The sequence below is a fragment of the Gavia stellata genome, chromosome 2 (genome assembly GCF_030936135.1).
Source record: "Gavia stellata isolate bGavSte3 chromosome 2, bGavSte3.hap2, whole genome shotgun sequence".
Lineage (NCBI taxonomy): Eukaryota > Metazoa > Chordata > Aves > Gaviiformes > Gaviidae > Gavia > Gavia stellata.
In genome coordinates this window covers 10,331,700-10,351,272 of record NC_082595.1, presented here as the reverse complement: position 1 = coordinate 10,351,272, position 19,573 = coordinate 10,331,700, and the positions used below count along the sequence as shown (strand labels likewise).

Below are 19,573 nucleotides of genomic sequence, written 5' to 3'. Positions count from 1 at the left end.
CCGCCCCCCCCCGCCCCGGCCAGCGCAGTGCCGCCCCGCCCGGCGAGACCCCCCCGCCACTCCCCGGGGCCGCCTCCCGCTCCGCTCCGCCCCGCTCCGCCGGGCTGGGCTGGGTCGCCGCGGCCCGGGCCCGGGCGCGGGCAGCCGGGACGGGGCAGAGGCGGCGCGGTGCCGGCGGCGGAGCCGGAATCGGATCCGGGTGACCTTGGCCCGCAGAGCCGGGCCGCGTCCGCCGCCGCTGCCAGCGGGGAAGCTGGGTGGGGAGACGGCCGAGATGGTGGAGGACGGCGGCGAGGAGGAGGCGGAGGGAGAGAGCGGGGAGATGCCGGCGGCCGCTCTGCAGCGCTGCAACGGCTTCCTCCCCGGCAAGGAGGCGGAGGACGGCGGGCCGGCGGCCCCGGCGGGCGGCGGGGAGCGGACGGCGGCGGCCGAGGCCGAGGCCATGCTGTGGGCGGGCGGCAGCCGGGTGCAGACGCGCCTGTCGCGGCGGCGGCTGGCGGTGCTGGCGGTCTTCAGCTGCTACTCGCTGGTGAACGCTTTCCAGTGGATCCAGTACAGCATCCTCAGCAACGTCTTCGCCGGCTTCTACGGCGTCTCCTTCACGGAGATAGACTGGCTCTCCATGGTCTACATGGTGGCCTACGTGCCGCTGATCCTGCCCGGCACCTGGCTGCTGGACGCCCGCGGCCTGCGCCTCACCGCCCTGCTGGGCGCCGGCCTCAACGGCCTGGGCGCCTGGCTCAAGTGCGCCAGCCTGGCGCCCGACCGGTACCCCCTCACCCTGGCAGCCCAGGCCGTCTGCGCCGTCGCCCAGGTCTTCATCCTGGGGCTGCCCTCGCGCATCGCCTCCGTCTGGTTCGGCCCCACCGAGGTCTCCACCGCCTGCGCCGTGGCCGTGCTGGGCAACCAGGTAGGGGCGGCGGGCGCAGGGGGGCAAGGGCGGCTCTGGGGGAGTGAGCTTCCTGGGAGTTTGGCGTGGCATTGGTTTAAAAAGCAGCCGTTGAAGGGGGAGAAACCGTTCGCCAAGAGACGGTTATGGGGCAGCACTGGAGAGAGGAAAGGTGACGGAGCGCGGGCAAGCGCGGGGGTGATGTTACGTCCCACCCTCCGCGGACAGCCTGGCTCTGCCGGACCCCGGCTGCGTGGCAGCGTGTAGCAGCTTGCGTGCTTCTGTCAGCCGCCTGGAGTACATCAGTCGAGACCCTTTTCAGAAGCTGTCCTGCACCGCTTTCTCTTCATCTTGTGTTTGGCATCTTGTCTCTTACGTTTGGCATCATTCCTCTGGCTGAATCCACTCCCGGCTGGAGGGGGGTGAAGTACCTGAACTTCCGTGGAGAGCCCCAGTGCCAAAATCCCTGCTTTCTAAAATACGGCCTCGAATCACTAAGTGCCAGTAGTCAATGCCCTGGTGACTCATGAAGTTCTCTGTAACGCTGTGATAGTTCACATCACTGTGGGGAGCTGATAACCGAGACACAGATTTCCTCAAGGTCCCTGGTCCTGGGCGATTTCAGAGAGCTGGAACAGGCATATCTGAAAGCACGGGTGAAGGTATGATGCTGATGGGTTTTTTTCCTCCCATAGCGTTGTTCTTGCCCCTTGCCGCTTGGCCACTGTTGCTTTTCTGTGGCAAGAAGATGTTAAGATTCCCATCAACATCACTGGTGCAGGCTGAGGTCATAGGTACAGTTTGACTCAGGTAACGGGGGTTTTGTTTTTCCTCATGTAAGTCTCATGATTTTATGTTTGTGCACTTTGGATTATTACAGCGGTAATATTAGCGTTACATATTTACAGTTAAGGTTGCTCATTAGCTCATACCTGCCTCTTTACAGTTTTCCCAATGCTTCTCCAAAACAATTTTTTTTTCATTGAAGCCTTCCAGTGGAAGACCCTTTTGGACTGAAGACTTTGGGGGTTGTTGGTTGGTTGGTTTAGCAGATGAGCAAAAATTTTGCATCTGCGTCCCGGAATCAGGTTAAAAGTTTCTTCGGCAGCTAAATTTCCCCTCTTCCTGACATGCACCAGCCCACCCAGTAGCGAGGAGTTACTGGGGTTCCATTGTCTGCAGTACAGTGCCAAGGATCCAACCTGGAGCCTGAAACTGATGTTTTGCTCAGATGTTGAGATGTGGGGGTTGAAGTGGTGCAGGACAGGAGCACAGGAGTGCAGGGATTGCGTGGATAGGAACCACAAGAAAGATGGACAAGGAAAATGGGAGTAGAGGTGTGAACAAAATAAACCTTAATTATTTCTGGGGCGTATTCCCCTCCAGAAGCTAGGACCGATCTTAGTGTGCCGACATGCTTGATGGTCCTCTGCCAGGGAAGCACCTGGGAAATGCACTGACAAGGTGTGTTTCTTCTCCCTCTGGCAGTCCTGTGCAGAGAATAATGGCTTGTTCTGCAGTTATGCCGTGCCCTGCTAGCTCAGAGCTGTGTGCACACCTTTAATTTGAGTACTATCTGAGTGTTGGACTTGCTACGCTAACAGTCTTTCGTGCTCTTTTTTAATTTATTTTTTTACCTGAAATAGATGCAGGCTTTTTTAGTTAAAAAAAAAAATTAAAAATTGTTCTAACATTTTAAAATGAAGTTTAGTTTTGGAGGAGCAGCAGAGATAAATTGGAGATTAGTCCAAGACTGTTGTTCCTTCATGTTTTAAAATGCTTTATATATATACCCAATATTTAAGTCCTTGTTTTTTGTCTCTTGTTAATGCAAAATCAGTTGCTATGTTGGAAGTGACTCCAGATACAAACCCACTACTACTTTATTTTGTGATTTATTTTTTTTTCTTTATTTCCTTAGCAATAATTGTAGATGTATGTTTTGGGTTTGTGTTTCGTAATAATTCTTTCTCTTGCTCTTCTCTGCTCTATCAGTTCTGCAATAAACCTTAAATGTCAGTCTTTGTTACTGTAGTGGCAGGATCGTGGCATCAAGTGGAGCGTTTTGTTCGAGAAAAAGAGAAGCACATTTCTGCAGGAGATAGCTAGAGTCTTCTGTCATCTCTAGGCCATCAGTTGCAGGATGACCGATACAAATTTATGTACATGCACAGTATTTTCCTGTAAAAGAATCTTGTGAAAAAAACCTTCCTTAATGCTTAGTTGTTAAATGTGCTATATACTAGGTGTAGTATTGTAGTTTAATAATTTAGAAATGAAAAGGTTAAAACCTGAGTTAGGGAAGACCTGCTTGTGAAATGTCATTGAGAGCAAATGGCTCAGGAGAATGATACTAAAGGAACACTTTTCCTTCATAGTTTTATTAATAACTTATTATGATATAAATTCTGAATTCTACCTGGTAAGCCTTTTCACTTCTATTAATTTTTATGTTCACAGGGAAATTATTTTTCATTTTCTTTTCTTGCTTTACAGCTTGGCACGGCAATTGGCTTTTTGTTGCCACCTGTTTTGGTTCCAAACACGCCTAATGATATTGATCTAATGGCACATAACATCAGCATCATGTTCTATGGAACAGCGATAGTGTCCACGCTTTTGTTCTTCTTAACGGGAGTTGGTAAGTGTTCCATTCTTGTAATTTAAATGGTGACTATATCGGGAGCGTTTACAACATCTCACTTGAAGCACCTGACTTTTCTCAAAGTAGTCAAGGTTACATTTTTCTCAGGTTTACTTGTGTTCGCTTATCTGTTGTGCCAGGGTTAAGCAACAACCAGTTTACTGTATGTCATGCTTCACACGGAAGAACGCCCTCTCAGGATATGCAGCTCACTTAGGCTTTTTGCTACCAGCCACAGGGACGTTATGATATAATATGATTTCTCTCTGTTATTCTTACAATTCAGATACGAAGGTCTGGACACATTGCAGATGAAGTTTGTGTTTGACCATACATTGGCAGCAATTAGACATGACCGAATAATTAGCGTATCCATTGTGGCTGTGACTTGATTCTTCCATGAGCAAAATCTAGAATATTTTTTTTAATTAAACTTGTGAAATTCATCAAACTGAAACACTTCGAAAAGAAAAAGCATTAGTCTGGTAAAAACAAATCAAAATTGTTCCTTCTTTTTCCCCAGTGTTTGAAGAAAAGCCCAAATACCCTCCTAGTCACTCTCAAGCAGTCCTGCAAACTATGCCGCCTGAGGATTATTCCTACAAGCAGTCGATTATAAACCTGTTCAAAAATATTCCATTTGTGCTTTTGCTCATCAGTTACGGTAAGTGGTGCTGTCTGGCTGTAGTCTGGCAGAACAGCTGAATGTGTGCCGAAAGCACACTGAGTTTCAGTTGTGGAAGTGTTTTTCATGGGGGAGGGAGCGTCAAACTTCTACTTAATCAGCAGTCAGTGCTGGAAAATCCGGCAGGATTCAAAATACTATTTGTAGGTCTGGTGAAGAGATCTTACCTGGCAGATAAAAGGTTTTGCCTTTGATGTGAGTCTTAAATATCAGAAGATTAACTCTTTGGGGTAGCAGATCTGCATGGCTACACCTGGAATGACTGAAGCTCTTCTTTTGGTACTGCAGGTATTATGACTGGGGCATTTTATTCTGTCTCCACATTATTAAACCAGATGATAGTAACTCATTATGAGGTAAGTTTCTTGGGTCTTCTTTGTATTTTTTTTTCTGTACATTTGCAGAGGTGATGTTTATTATTATGTAGGTGCTATGTGCGCTCAGACGTTTGGTTTCCTTTATACCCCCCTACAGTTTCTTGCACCATACAGCTATGGGAGTCATAGGAATGTTTGTTTGCACTTATGACTGCCAAGAGGTCTGACCTTGACTCTGAGTGGAAGCAAGTTATTAATGAGCACCATATAAATATTTGTTGAAAGGGAGAAGAAGTGAACGCTGGGAGAATTGGCTTGACACTGGTGGTGGCAGGAATGGTGGGTTCGATTATTTGTGGTTTGTGGCTGGATTACACTAAAACATACAAGTAAGTGTGGGTAGGCATGTATGGGGTTAAGGGTAGGAGAGCAGTGTAATTGCATTAGAAAAGTACTGCAATGTAAGGACCGAAGTGAACTGATGATAAAATGCCATTCATCCCTGATCTTTTAGCGGCCTTGCTGGAGACAAGTTTCTGAGGCTACAGCAAGAGCTTGAGACTCTTACTGGTTCTTGGCCAAAAGAAATGAGAGAGGAGAATGCAGAGATGCGAAGGGGTTTTCCATCTACTCCTGTCTCTGCAGGAGTGTAATGCTAACAAGGAAAGCACTGTATGTCCTATATACAGTGGCCAGGTGGTCCAGTGGGTTCCTTCTCCTGGGAAAGCATAAAGGCTCAAAACCTACTCTGCATTGTTTTGTAAAATGGACAGTTGATGGATTCTCTTTTTTTTTTTTCTTTTTTCACTACTCCTGGGCCTGTTAGTAAACATAGCATTTGCTTTAATTCAGGGGTTGACCATGGAGCCGAACTCTGTTCTGGGGTAGGCACTCGTGGACCCATCACCCATGGTGTGGTGTCCCCCAGGAGTAGGCGGTGCCCTGGAGCACTGCTTGCAGTGGAGAAGTTCTCTCCTGGTGGCTCTTGGTACATTACATGCAAGAGCTCTAGAAATCTAATGGGTGTTAATGCTGTAGATTGGCTTTGTTTCTGCATGTGTTTGGCTTGTAAGTAAGTGATACGTGCTTTAATATTTTGGATGACATCCCTTATTCCAGATTCAAAATAAATAGAACACTGTAATGAGACTTGTTTGACTTGCCTCTTAGACTGACTTTTATCACTAATAGTGTTTGATTTGTCTGCTCATGTATTGATCTTTGTATAATGGGCAGTGCTGCAGAATGGCCAAGAGGTACAAAATAGTGGACAACTAAAATAGTCTTGAGGTAATAGTATCTGCTGTGATTGTCCACTCTTTGAGAGTCTGAGCAAGTCTCTTAGCCTTGAGTGAAGCAGCCATATAACGAAGGCAATAAAGAGTTCGGGAAGGGATATGTTCTCACTGCATGATATGTTTGAGTCAGAATTACATGAAGCAAATTTCATAGCTCTAGAATGTCAGTTGTTAGAGAGTAAGTAATGTTTATGTTACTTTTCCATGCTTCAGCAACGTACTATGTCCTTATGTTAACAATGTTAATTTTTTTTTCTTTTTTTTTTTTTTTTTTTTTTTTTTTGGGTTGCAGGCAAACTACTTTGATTGTTTACATTCTCTCTTTCATTGGGTTGCTCGTATTTACTTTCACCCTGGACCTCGGACACCTTATAGTAGTGTTCGTGACTGGAGGAGTACTCGGGTGAGCAATTAAAGAGGACTAGAAGACTTCCTGCAGTTCTGTTCAGAAACAATATTTAACTGTTTTAACTAAATGATTCTACTGTATATTCTGTCGCCATGCTCTCAACCTATGCCTATAGCTCACAGTACAGGTAGGGTTTACTAGGGATCCACCTTCTGTTACATCAGAATAAATCTAAAGTAACTCACTTTTCAGTTAATATCATTTAACATTTTTATGGACCTAACAGAAGTCTGTATGCGGTCAATTTGTTTGGTTCCAATTTAAAAAGCTGTCTGCAGTAAAGTCTTTCTGTTGACCAGTGATAAGTAATTAGAGTTTAACTGAGCAAATGTGGGAAGACTGCCTTCTCTGCATTTTGATTAATCTATTTTTTGATAGCCCGAGCAACGTGCTGGGTGCTTTGTTTGCTCAGAAGAGCATAAGCACTTCTCATAGTTACATAATCTAAAAGCCCCAAAAGGTGCTGAGGGAGTGGTGCTGTATCCAGACACAGCAGTCAAGGGAGAGTTTTAGTTTAAAAACCAATCAACCAACAATCAACTGCACTAAGCCCCTGCTCTTCCTGTCGCCCGTCGGTCCCCTCAGCTTCTTCCACAGCAGCTTTTAGCAGCCCAGTGTCCAACCTCACTCCCTACAGATGGTCTCTTTTTGTCCTCCATGGATGTTTGGGCTGATCAAATAATGATGTTCGTGTATGTCTTTCATTTGAAAGCTTGTGGACTGATCATAGAAGATTGTTTCATATGTGTGGAGCAGAGTGCAGGTGGTTGTGAGAAACAGGACACATATTAAAACATCTTTGTCCTAAAAAGAGAGGTGTATGGCTAAAATTGTTGGATGAGGTTGGGCAAATGAGGCAGGCAAAGCAAGTATTGAATCATGTTACGTCTTGAAAACAGACAGTTCAAAATACCAGCTAATTCATAATACCATGTGTTTATGTTTGATTTTCTTAGCTGTAGTAATAGATGAAGGCCACACCTGTCATCCTCTTACTCTCTTCTTCAACAGGTTCTTCATGACTGGCTATCTCCCACTTGGGTTTGAATTTGCTGTGGAAATTACATACCCAGAGTCTGAAGGCACTTCCTCAGGTCTCCTTAATGCATCAGCACAGGTTATATAATTTTATTTCTTCAAGTGAAGTAATGTTCAGGAAGGCCACTGTGCTCGAATCTAAGAAGGCTTTCTTAGACTTGGCTGCTAAGTCTCTATTGTGTTGCTGTAGTCTTAATTTTTTTAATTTGTTTTCTTTAAGATGTGACCTGAAACTTTGCAAGGTAAAGTGATGACTCTTTTCTTTGTGATCCTGATGAAGTGACTTGTTTGTTTATAGATATTTGGGATTGTCTTTACACTTGTTCAAGGAAAACTCACAACAGACTACAGTCCTCGTGCAGGAAACCTCTTTCTTTGTGCTTGGATTTTTGTGGGCATTATCTTAACAGGTAATTAATCAGAAATGTAAGTAATGATTTCTCTTTAATCTAAAAATGTGGAGTTTTTTTTGAGATAGTGAATTTCCAGGTGGTTTTTAGATGTCTCAGATATCTAGAATTTAAAGATGTGGCTTCCTGTCTGGGATGAGGACAGAAGTTGTAAGTGCAGGGTTTTGGGTTTTTTTGCTTTGTTTTTCACTTTAAATACTTGCTGTGTGCACACCCTTTGTTTTAAGGATGATGTTGCTAATACATACACAGCCATCTGTCACCCATTTCTTGAGTCATGTCTTGAATGAGGCAGTTTGCAGTTTTCCAAATGCAAGAAACTGCTGATTTATTCCTAAACTGTACCAGTGACTTACACATGCTGGTACTTACAGATGTGCTGAAAGTGCCAAAGCCATCAAGCTTTGCTTTAAGTACTCATGGTTTAAAAGCTTTTAATGCCATTTTCTGCGTGTGCTTTGTGAGGAGTGAGTTCAAATTGTCATAAGTTCAAATCACAAAAGAGTGAATACAGGTATTTTGAATATGTGCTGAAAGCAGCTGCTGTGTGCTTGCACTGTACAAACATTTCCCTTGAAATGCATGTCGTTGCAAAGTTGTGAACTAGCTTTCTCTTTGTTTTTTGTTTCAGCCTTAATAAAATCAGATTTGCGAAGACACAATGTGAATTCAGGGATTATGAATTTGGATGTTAAAGCTGTAAGTGGTGACTCTTACCATGATTATATTACTGTACTTGAATGCTTGGCTTCTATTGGCATAATAATATTAACAGCAAAAGAGTAATTTACAAAAACTTACAATGTGACTGTTTCCACGCTGTTTTGGAACAACAGAGCCACATGGAATGCTGCCCTCAGATATCTGTTTCTCCCCTTAGCTCCCATGAAAAAAACTGAAAGACCTTCTGCTTTCAGATTTTCCTGAATTTTAACTGGCTAATATTAATGTCTGATTTTATTGCTTGAATCTTGCTTTTTCATATTTGCAGGTAGCACTGTAAATTGTGAAGCCTTTTTGTGTATAGGGTTAGGAGGCTGTGCTATAGACTACATATTTTATTTAAAATACCTGCAGTCCCTTTAAGTGAAGTCAGTGTCTGATGAGCAGAAGTCATGCTGCAGTTTCTATACTGTGCTGCATGAAAAGCTGGGTCCATTCTTCTGCTGAGCACCCTCTCAATTTAAATGAAGAGTGAGCATAGCACTTTCTGCTGTTCAGGAGGTCCCAAGACCATGTTTCAGCAGCTTCTGCAAATTATCTCAGTCACTAGTAGAAATAAGGCTGACATTGGAAACTTTTTTCATTGCTGTGGGTTTTTTCATCATTTGGATCAAGATAATGAAGCAGCTTTTTGGAGTTAGATTTTGCAAGATCCCCTGCCGTGCCTCTTTTTATGTGTAGGTGTCTTGCATATATAGCAGCTTTTGATCATCTGCCATCGGGTGCGCACTATTAGCGCCTAAGGTTCAGAAACTTCCAAACTGGTGCTATATGAGCCAACATGAACCTGAAACCTGTGCAGCTGTGTGTGCACAGTGTGGCATCCTGTGGGTTTACCAGCCTGGGTCGGGGCTGTCTTGGGGGTGTGCATGCTGACTATAGGCAGTGGTCCATGACTGTTCTGTTTTCCGTTATCACCTTGTTAATTAGCCTAGATTGTCGCACAACTTCATTTATATTAGCCAGGATATAACGAAAGCCCAGAGTCCTTACTCTGATATTACCATAAATAATTGAGAGCTGCCTGTGTTAATGAAGTTCAATAGCACTTCGATTCCAAACCTTAATTATCAAGATTATACTGTATTTAAACGTAACGGAGAAAAAAACCTCAGAGTTAATCTCCATGTGATAAATATCTATATGCAGTAAATATATACTTTAGAGTTATACTGAGAAACTCAAGTCTATGTTTTTTGGTTTTTTTAATTACAGAGAGAAGGGGAAATAGGGCTTTCTAAAAATTTCTAATTTGGCTAATTAACTACATATACTATTGGAGGCTAACCTAATAATTACCCAAGAATACTGAGGTTAGGAATAGCTTCTGCTGTATAACAGCTTAATTTCTGCTTTTTTATTCCCTCTCTCCAGGTACCAGTTGACAGTCCTGTAGAACCTGAAAGTACTACATTAAAAATTCAGTCGGCTTTATAAAACTGAAAGAAGGTGACCTAGAAATGACCTAAAAACACACAAGTTTGGTTGGATACTGAACAATATTAATTAGCCTAATCACTGGATTTGTGTGTATGAGTAGTAAAATGTGTTTGGTGATATTGGTGATAGTTGTGCAGTGGAAATTATGAAGATGCTCAGTTCATTTTGCCCAAGATGCAAACAATTCACCTTTGTATGGAATACTTATTTTAATAGTTTTCAAGTTTTGCAGTTTCATTAGTAAAGAACTGTGTGAATACTCTCCATGCCAGGGAGACATGTACATTCAGGACGCACACTTGAAAAAATCTGGAATCCTGAAGTACAGTCGTCATGATCCGAAGTATCTAATCCTCTTTTCCCCAAAGAATTGAGAGGTAGTTAATTTCTTGTTCAGTCTTTGCTAGTGCATTTGAGAAGTCAGAGAGTTGATAGCTGCACAGCTGGAGGATGTTCACAAGTTCCTTTTTTTTTAAATGTATCTGTATTTTTCATATAAGCCAACGGTTCCTTCTGGGAAACTGTCTATAGCACAATACTGAAAACAAGAGATGACTGCGAACATGTGTATTTCTTACTGGCATCTGGTATTTCTTTTGCCTTGAAACTTCTTGATAGATATCAGAAGGCAGATAAGAGAAAACACTGTTTTATAGATTGATTGTAACATTTCCGGGGAGATTTAAAGAGTTTCCACTAGATAAATTGAAGAAAAAACATTTCTAATTAAATACAGTAAAAAGGGGAAAGGCCTTTGATATCTCTACTGTGAAATATTTGTAGGCAATGGAGCGCTACCACACAGTTTGCCTCCACAGAATATTTTGAGTGCTTTCTCAGTTGAAGTGAGAGGAGTATGTGTTTACAAAGAGCTGGTGCCTTTACTTTGTAAAGATCCTTGCCTCATCTTGAGTTTAATCAGTGCTGCTGAAGAAATTCCAATTTGTGTGTTAAACCCCTCTCAATATTTGTTGAGTATCAGAAAATGTGTTCTATCCTTTTTTGCATTTATTTCTCTGCGTGATGAATTGTATCATTTGTCTTGTGAAATTTTTGTGCTCGTGTAACTTAAATCGTCTTTTACAGTTTGTTAAAAGCTGTAAGGATGACTGAAAGGAAAATAGTGATGTTTCACTTTGATGAAATGTTTGCTGTTTATATAATGCATCTTAACTACAAAAGGAGCGGACTTCATTAACATTCACCTTGTGTTACTACATTTATCTGAATTTGGGATGTGGATTTCTCACTGCAGTGCTTCTGAAAATATTCTCCTTTACCTTGTGCTCTATCTACACACCTACAGAACTGATAGCACTACAGTAATACTGAGGCCCTACTATTACTGAAAAGCTCAGACCTGAGTTAGTGGACTTTTTGCAAACATTTAAGCTTTAGCAGCCTTTAAGTTGAGCCTGCAGGTTCAGTACCATCAATGATGCTGTCTCTTTGAGTTCCCACAGATGTAGTGCCATCCAGAAGGTGGAATCCTACTCATAGTTTTCCATGGATTGTTACAGTTGGGTATGGGGAACTTTTTAACTCCAAGATAGTATTTCAATATGATAAGTATCATTAAATGCTTTTCTTTTTCTTGTTTCACTGTAGATTTAGAGAGTCCTTTTATATAAAAAGGACACTGTAAACTTAGCCTCTAAACTTGATGATCTTGATTTAACATTTTATATAATAAATGCTTCAGACATGGGAAGACTGAACGGCAATATCAGAATAAGCTAGATAGGCTTGGAACACTTGCCTTTCCAAGAAGGGTCCATGTCTCTTTGCCAAGTCCAGTGCTAGAAAGAAAATGGGCACACCTTGCTGCACCTGGAGAGGCGAGCTCTATGAGAAGAGTCCTCTGGTGAGGTAGCTGAATATAGGAAAAGTAAGTCATAGATATTCAAATGGCAGGCAAGAGTATAGGAGTGGAAGTAGAGATGCTTTCATTATGTCAGTTCTTTACATTTAATGACTTGCTATGATATAAGCTGCCCCATCAAGGGATGTACATGTTTTCAGCCTGAGTGAGCAAAGTGAAAGTTCCTGCCTTTTGATATCTGTGGGTGGCTTTTCCCTTTGGAAAAATGATAATAATATGTGCCAAAATATATACATTCTTCCACAAGATACAGATCCAGTAAGTATTTGTGTTCATGGCCCATGGTTGCTTTGTGCTTCTGCTGTTGCAAAATCTTAACAAGATAACATCTTTGCAGTTTTGGGGAAGTGTTTTCAAATGTCCAATAGAAAGTCTTTGGCAGTATCCAGAACGTTCAACTTCAAAGATTGAGCTTTCTTCTTCCTTTTTAAAATTTATTTTTTAATTCCTTTGCTCACTAATAGTTTCCAGTTTCTTTAGTTATGTTCAGCTGATTATTGAAAAAACTATTCTAGCCTTGCTGGCTCCTTGTGTTTTTTGTCTTCTGCCAAATTACTTGGGTACGCTCTGAAAAGGTCCAAACAAGATTTTGGCATGCTGGAAACCCTGCTGCGTCCCTGAAAAGAAAATATTCCTGATACTGAAAGCTTAATTACATCCTGGATTTAATACTCCCTGTCTGAAAGGAGCTTGAAAGTTGGAAACCTGTGAGCTATTTCCAGGCAATGATAAAGTATTTAAATAAAAGGCTCAGCAGCAAAATAAAGAGGAAGTAAAGAACAAACCAGTATTTTATGCAATAATCTTATCATCTCTCTGTCAAGAAACTGAGGTTCTCATGGCAGAATTGGGGTAGTTGGGGCTTTGGTTTTTTTGCTTTTAATTTTTGTTTTTAAACAAACAACATCCATGCAATCAAACATCCATCTGGAATTGGAAATAGGGTTTCTGACTCTCTTAGCCTTCAGATTCTGGCTCAGCCCTCTGTAAGAGTAGAGGTGGGAGCTAAAAATTTTAACTGCTTAAAGAGGTAATCATTTAATGAATGGAATTACATGTCAACTATGAGAGGATCTAGTGGGAAACCAAGTGAGGAGAGGCATCCCAATCCCATGCATCAGTTTTTGCTTTTCAATATGCTTTTCTTTTGATCACTTTGAGAGAACTCTATAGAGGATGCAAGAGAACTCATGTAATGGTGAGCGTAAGCAAGGGGGCTGCCTCCAAGTTCCCAGGGGCCCACCAGGATGTGTAACTGTTAACTTGCAGCTACAAGATCCAAAGACTAGTCTTTAAAATAACTCTATCTTTCTTTCTTTCCAGACCATGTTAAACTTTTGCTAACTTCAGTGGGAAAGACCCAGAGAACATTGACCCATTTTTATTTAGGATTTCTAACATGGCCTTAAAACCCTCATTTCTGTTGGCTGGGTGTGAAAATATCAGACCTGTAAGGCATAGTGTGCAATTGCTGCAATCAGGAGCTTTCTTCTTCAGCTTGTCGATAAGTGCTTTAGAGCATTTATTTTGTAGATGAGTGCTTGTCTTTAATAACATCTCTTTCTGTTGCTGAATACTCATGTTTTATGAGGAAGAAAGAACAAGGGAAAAAGTGGGAAGGATACATATGAATCGTTTCAGGTTAATAGGGCTTTCCTAACTTCATCCTCTTGGTCATCTCTTTTGTCCAAGACAGTCTGTTGTTTCAGAGACAATCACTGGAGTGTGTAATTAGAGCTGCCAGTCCATGTTGCCTAATGAAAAAAAAGCTTTTTGAGAAATCTTTGGACTACCTTGTGCATTTACAACGAAGTGAAACTGGGTTAAGCTATAAGCATTTATTGCTTTTATTTTCCATTCTGTGAACTCATGAGTTTTCCTGTGTGAATGGAAACGTGTGACCTTTTCGGTTGCTGTCTTTCAATACATGTATGTACCACCTTCTTAAGTATTACAGGCTACTGATTCATGGACCACAACCTAAGTTACTGTATCCCACGTGATTTCGCCACCACCACCATTCGGTCTGATGTCTGTGAAGAGGGAGAAGTGTTGTTAATGCATGAACTAGAATTAATTAAGCCAAAAGTACTCCTAAGAGAAATATATTTCCATGTAAGACCCATGTTATTTACTGCTCATGTCTTTCTTTGTTCTTCTCATGAAGATAGCAAATATTTTTGCTGTAATATTTTTGTTTTGTTAGTGGCCCATTCTTTATTTCAAGAGAAAATTAAAAATTCATTACGAATATTCTCCGATTGCAATATTGTACGTATGTGTATATGTGGGTGGCATCATTCCTTACCATTATATGTTACTAATAAAGTGTAAAATGTGTAACTTGATTAGAGCCAAGATTACCGTTTTTCACAGCTGCTGATACAGCTGATGGTCTAAAAATGATTAATTTTTTTCCTTATAAGCTACCATTTAATGCAGGAAAATTGTAAGTGAATTACATACTGCGTCATTAATAAACATGCATCAACACGTATATGTACAGTGCATGTATGCAGGGTATATAAATGTATTCTACACAAGAGTATTGGCTTTCAGAGAAATTCTCTCAGGGCATGGAATTAAAGTATTAACATCAGTTGTTGAGTTGCACTGCTCTAGCACAGTGATTTCTCCTCCTTTGCTTTGGAAAAAGTCTGTGAGGAAAAGAAAGTGCAGTTAACCCCTAAAGCAGAGCAATCCAGTGTCATCTCCTTAAGGGTAGTGCAAACATTATGTTAATAAAGCACCCAACTGTAGAGAGATTATCTGGGGAGAGAGGGTAGAACTTAGAGAGGATAGAGTGAGACATTACATTCAGTTGTGGCCCAACTTTTGTTTCTAAAACCGGAGTTGTCTTCAGTGGGAGCACCGTAGGACCCTTGTGAACACTCTCCCAGGGTTCTGTCACTTATCCTCAGACATTTAGCCCAGCGCATCAGCTGTGAGCAAGGTAAGTTTGAGGAACCTGCTTCAAAGAAAGTAGAGTCACTGTAAGAAAATGTTTGGGGTTGTTTTTTCATCTCCCTTCACAAAACTGGGATTATCTCAGAGCTATTTTTATATAAGAGATTCTTCACAGAAGGAGCTTGCAGGTGCGGTAGAGCACAGGAAACACAAGCCTTTTGTCATAAAGCAACACTAGCATCCAGTTCAACAGTGGGTTGAGCTTTCAGATGGGCTCTTCATTTTACAACCAGGACTATAGGGTCGTATTCTCCTTATAGTATCGCTATGAAAGCTGCAGGCTATATCCCCACTCACCATTGCAATTTAAACATTCCCACAGCTGGGAAGGAACAATCACAGAAAATTATTATTGCCTTAAAGTCCATTTTTTTTTGGCAGATGCTCAGTCTTGAAAGAAAACACCAGAAACCTCATCAGGTAAGTGGGACATGTGAAGCCATTCTGACTATGATTAGTCAGATAATTGTTTCAGGGCGGGGGGGTGCTCTACGTATCCAAAGCTTACAGGTGTTACCCCTTCCAGAAAGTGATGTGGTTTATGCACGGATAAAATAGGCAGGTGCCTAACAGTCCAGCTGCTTCCTAGGCTGGAAAAGTTTCTTAGAAGCCTGCTGGATTTCCTTCTGGCTGTGCTTCACAATGAGCTAACCTTATCTGACCATGTTCTAAATCAATATTTATATCTTCAATTAAACAACATCTTTCAGAAGACAAAACAATAATATCCTGAACTTTGTAGAAAGAACTTCAGCAGGGATGTCATAGTAAAAAAAAAAAGGGGGGGGGGGCTAAGTACTGGCAATGGTTAGGCATAGTTACTGATTTGTAACTATATATGTATTTGTGAGTAATTGGCTAATACCTGCTTAACATCAGGTGTGATCAAAATTCAGCCTCTAGGATGCCGATTTCCAGTGTTTTCTCAATAAACTGCTTCTGCTTTTAACAATGCTTAGGCCGTTAAAAAAGGTTGTAAATAATTATCTAAAGGGCATTGTGGCCTTGCAGTATGAGTTCTAGAAACAGGCACAAGACCCTACAAAAGCTATGAACGCCATGCTGATGGAAAATTATCATGAAAACAATTCTTTTTTTAAAAAATCTGGTTAAAGATGCCTCACGTGAGTCTAGAAGTTCTGTCGCTGTGGCTGTATCTCTGCAGGTCGGAGTTCATCAGTTTTGTAGACGAGGCAGTGAACGTGCATCCTAGTGAGCTGATTTTGGAGAACGGGAAGGTGTAATTAGAAGCCACCTTTCTCCATGCCTAGGTGACTTTGGTTTATGATGTCTATTTTATCACTGTAATAGCAATTTCTTACTGTTTTGTCTCTCTTTATATTTTACCTGTACTTGTGTGTGCATCCTGAAAAAATATCTTGTAAAAGCCATGTGAAAAAGAGTCTCGGATGATACTTAATCAGTTGAGTAAAATATCATTGGCATTATTGACCATAGCAGCTGGAAAGAAATGCTTTGCCTGAGTAAGAAAAGTAAACCTACTGAGAGAGAATGTTATCTCTGGATGATAGTTTAGTTCTCTATCTAGGTGTTCCTTAATGGAGAAATTGGCCTTTACCCTAACAAATTATTTTGAAAGTTTTTTCTCCAGCTGACTTGTAGGAGCAAAATTGAGGTTTAGTTTCATAATCACGCCCCTGCTTGGCTTTCAAAAGTTAGGTAGGGAACTACTAAACCCAAATTCTTGGTGAGCAGCATGACTTAGGAACATGAGGGGCTAACCCTGGTTCTTAGAGCACTGTGAAAGTTGCTGGGAAAAATCCCAGGGAAGTATTCAAGGCTTCAGAAGCTTTCCTAGCCTGCACTAGGCTGAACCAGAAACTTCCCAATTTCTTTTTTTCAGAATGGGGCAGTCCTAAGGTTTCTCAGATGCTGATCACTAGTTTGGATAAGGTAGAAGAGGGACTGCAGATAAGGGAAAAGTTAGTTATTCTTTTAGAAATCAAATCGTCCAGCCTGCTGCCAAGGGAAAAAGAAATTAACAGCGCAGTTTCTAAGCCTGTGCATACTGTTTTTTCCATTAATACCTGGAAGGTGACTTGATTTCTTCAGAATAATTCATCAGCTAATTCTGAACAACCCTACAGGCATTAGACAAAACCTACATCCTGTGCTGAATGAAGAAGCGTTGTCCTGCTAGGGTGAGAATGACTTACCCTTGGATGATTAACTGGCTCCACAGAACTTGAATTTGTGTATCTTCTGCTCCCAGAGAACAACTGAAATTCACTTATGGGCCTAATGATAAAAGCCTGAAATTCACTTAGAGGCTAATGCCTAAAGCCTAGAAATCCCATGATTTCTCATCTTGACACTGCTCTGATACCTGTGTCAATTCTGGCAGACGGACAATTAGAGCTATTGCTCAATAGATGTAACCAAAACAAAGAAAGAAATCTTTTGTAATTTAGAAACAACTGGAATAGTTGTAAGATAGGGAGCTCCAGGGTGATCTCACTTTAGACAGCCTTGGCCTTGGAGGAGCAGGTGCATGGAACCATGAAGATAAGGAAGTTGCAAGATGCGTACAAAACCAGCCTTGAAGGACATGATATACGTGACCCCAGGACTGAGCTTGCACAGAAACAAAGGTCAATCAGCAAACACAATGAAGAAGAGTATGAGCCTTCATCTGAAGACCCCCGATGACCACCCGGGGACACTAACAAGCATGCACAAAGGACGTTAGCATATGTTAATAAGATCTCGGCAATAAGGTGAATATGTATAAAAATTCAATAAAGAATGCCTGCTTTCTAACATACAAACAAGTGTTAGAGAGTCCTTTTATGACCAGCTTTTCTGGTAACAGCCCCACGGAAGCTTCAAAAGGATGGAGGAGCCCTCGAAGGCTCAGAAGCTTGACAAAGTTACCCAAACTAGAGTGTTGCCAGGGGAGATGTAGAGGTCCATCAGCTTTTGGGGAGCAGAGCACCCCATGCTCAATGTGATTTTTTTTTTTTTTCCTCTGACCTACCCCATCCGCTGAGGCTTGAGCTGTAAGAGGGTTGAAATGTCTGGGTGCATGAAGAGGGCAGAAAGCATTATGGAGCCTCCTTGAACTTTGCAGCTTCCGTGATTGCACTTACGATGTTCCTGGTTTTGATTCCAAAGTCAGAAAATGCTCTGTAGGCTTCTTGAGTTTGCTAGTTACCTCTGAAAATTAGTATCATTCATGTGATGGCAAATAATGAAGATGACTGGAAAAAAATAATTTTGCTCCAGATAACTATAATTCCTTTAAGAGCTTTAAGGTTTTTAAAATGACCACAACATTTGAACTTCACTCTCACTTTCAGGCGCTTCTACAGTGTTTTGACTACTGTTCAATCGTTTTCTAGAGAGGGGGAATCTTTAATCTTCAGAGCACTGCCTTCCAGGGATGCTTGAAGTGGTGCTTCAGATCAAAAACTGATGAAATCATCGGTGTCATGATGATATCTTGTTGTACCATGGCACTGAGAACTGTGTAACACGGATTTCTCTGCAGGTTTCACACAGCACCTAAATTCAAGGGCTTGTGGTTTCTGGACTTGTGACATGTTCTATTGCTAAACTTAATAACTTTTTCAGTCCACTTTCAAGTACTGCCTGGAAAGACAATGCATTTGAGGAACTTTAATACATAAGGATGACATTTGTTCAGAGCGTTTCCTAACCAGCATCATACTATTCCTAGAGGGCACAGGGTATCCCGTCACAGAGCTATGTTGCTTAATCAATTTCTAAACACCACCAAAAACTGGGCTTCTAATCTTAAGCAGGCAGGGGTTTTATTGCAGTACACCCTCTCTTCGCGCAGGCAGGGATGACTCAGGTGCTCACTTGGCAGTAGAGGTTCAGTCCTGCCCCTCACCTTTGGTGTCACCACCAGCAGCTCCCCTGTGATAAGGGCTGCAGGTGCTGACGATTGCTGAAAAGAGATCTCGTTTCTGAGTAGAAGGTTTTTTTAGCTACTGCCTTTCTTCACTACCTGTACTTTTATTATGCAGTTCCCCTGAAGAGAAGTGATTGTGCTGGGTAGTTTACCCTCTGACTAAAGATTAAAGATGAAGTAATTAGCCCAAAAAAGATAGATCACTGAGATTTACGGAAAGTTACATTAGTGTTTCCTTGTTTTTATTAGCAGAGCTTGCTGCAGAGACCAAATCATGTGATACGCTGGCAAGTAAGACCTTCACAGCAAACTGTATTGACGTAAATATTTCCCCAGGTTACAGCAATATTTGGGACTGAAACCTTGGAACAAGACAGAAGGAGTAAGGCAGGCTAATAGGGATGCTGATGCTGCACCAGGGAGAAGCAATAATCTCATCTGTGTCTAACGCAATCACTTGTAGATCAGAGTGAGGTGACTATAGTAAGTACAGAAGAGGAAGGGCTGTTTCAGTCAGCAAAGGCTCAGGTCAAGTAAGACCTGCAATGAGGGGTGGAAAGAGAAAACGTGCAAAACGGTTTTGGGGAGGCCTGATTTATAGGCTTTTCCTGCAACTTAGATTTTTTTAATGCTGGAAATCTTGCCTGTTGGGTCAGGCTGAGATCAACTGAAGCCCAGTTAAACAAACCCATCTAAAATAAACACTGTAATGATTTGCTGCAGTAGAATTACTGCAGGAGGTCCTCTTCCTTGCTCAGGGAGAAATCAAAAGATATTGCTGATGTTCTTCATTGCTAAAGCCAGAGCAGCTGATGGCTGCTTTTCCTGCTAGACCATTGCAAAATAAATAGTGTTGAGTTTCCAGAAAGGGCTACCTTGGGGAAAGCTCCAAAGAAGCACACCCTAAAGCATTCCTTTTATATCTTTCTTTTTTTGTGTGTGTATGTCTACTTTACATATTTATTTTACCAAG

General features: G+C 41.7%; 1 protein-coding gene across 1 annotated transcript; it reads left to right on the top strand.

Annotated features, from left to right (window-relative positions):
* The first annotated feature begins 274 nt into the window (after positions 1–274).
* Positions 275–9,976, top strand: FLVCR1 (FLVCR choline and heme transporter 1). Its single transcript, XM_059832797.1, has 10 exons — positions 275–910; positions 3,386–3,530; positions 4,057–4,197; positions 4,507–4,574; positions 4,821–4,924; positions 6,126–6,236; positions 7,254–7,359; positions 7,579–7,690; positions 8,322–8,389; positions 9,788–9,976. The coding sequence occupies exons 1-10, from the start codon at positions 275–277 to the stop codon at positions 9,848–9,850; spliced, it is 1,554 nt and encodes a 517-aa protein (XP_059688780.1). The 3' UTR covers positions 9,851–9,976.
* The last annotated feature ends 9,597 nt before the right edge of the window (positions 9,977–19,573 follow it).

Coding starts and splice junctions, on each gene's coding strand:
- FLVCR1 (XM_059832797.1), top strand. CDS start 275: ATGGTGGAGGACGGCGGCGAGGAGGAGGCGGAGGGAGAGAGCGGGGAG. Junction 911..3,385: donor TGGCCGTGCTGGGCAACCAG/GTAGGGGCGGCG, acceptor CTTGCTTTACAG/CTTGGCACGGCAATTGGCTT. Junction 4,575..4,820: donor TGATAGTAACTCATTATGAG/GTAAGTTTCTTG, acceptor ATTTGTTGAAAG/GGAGAAGAAGTGAACGCTGG.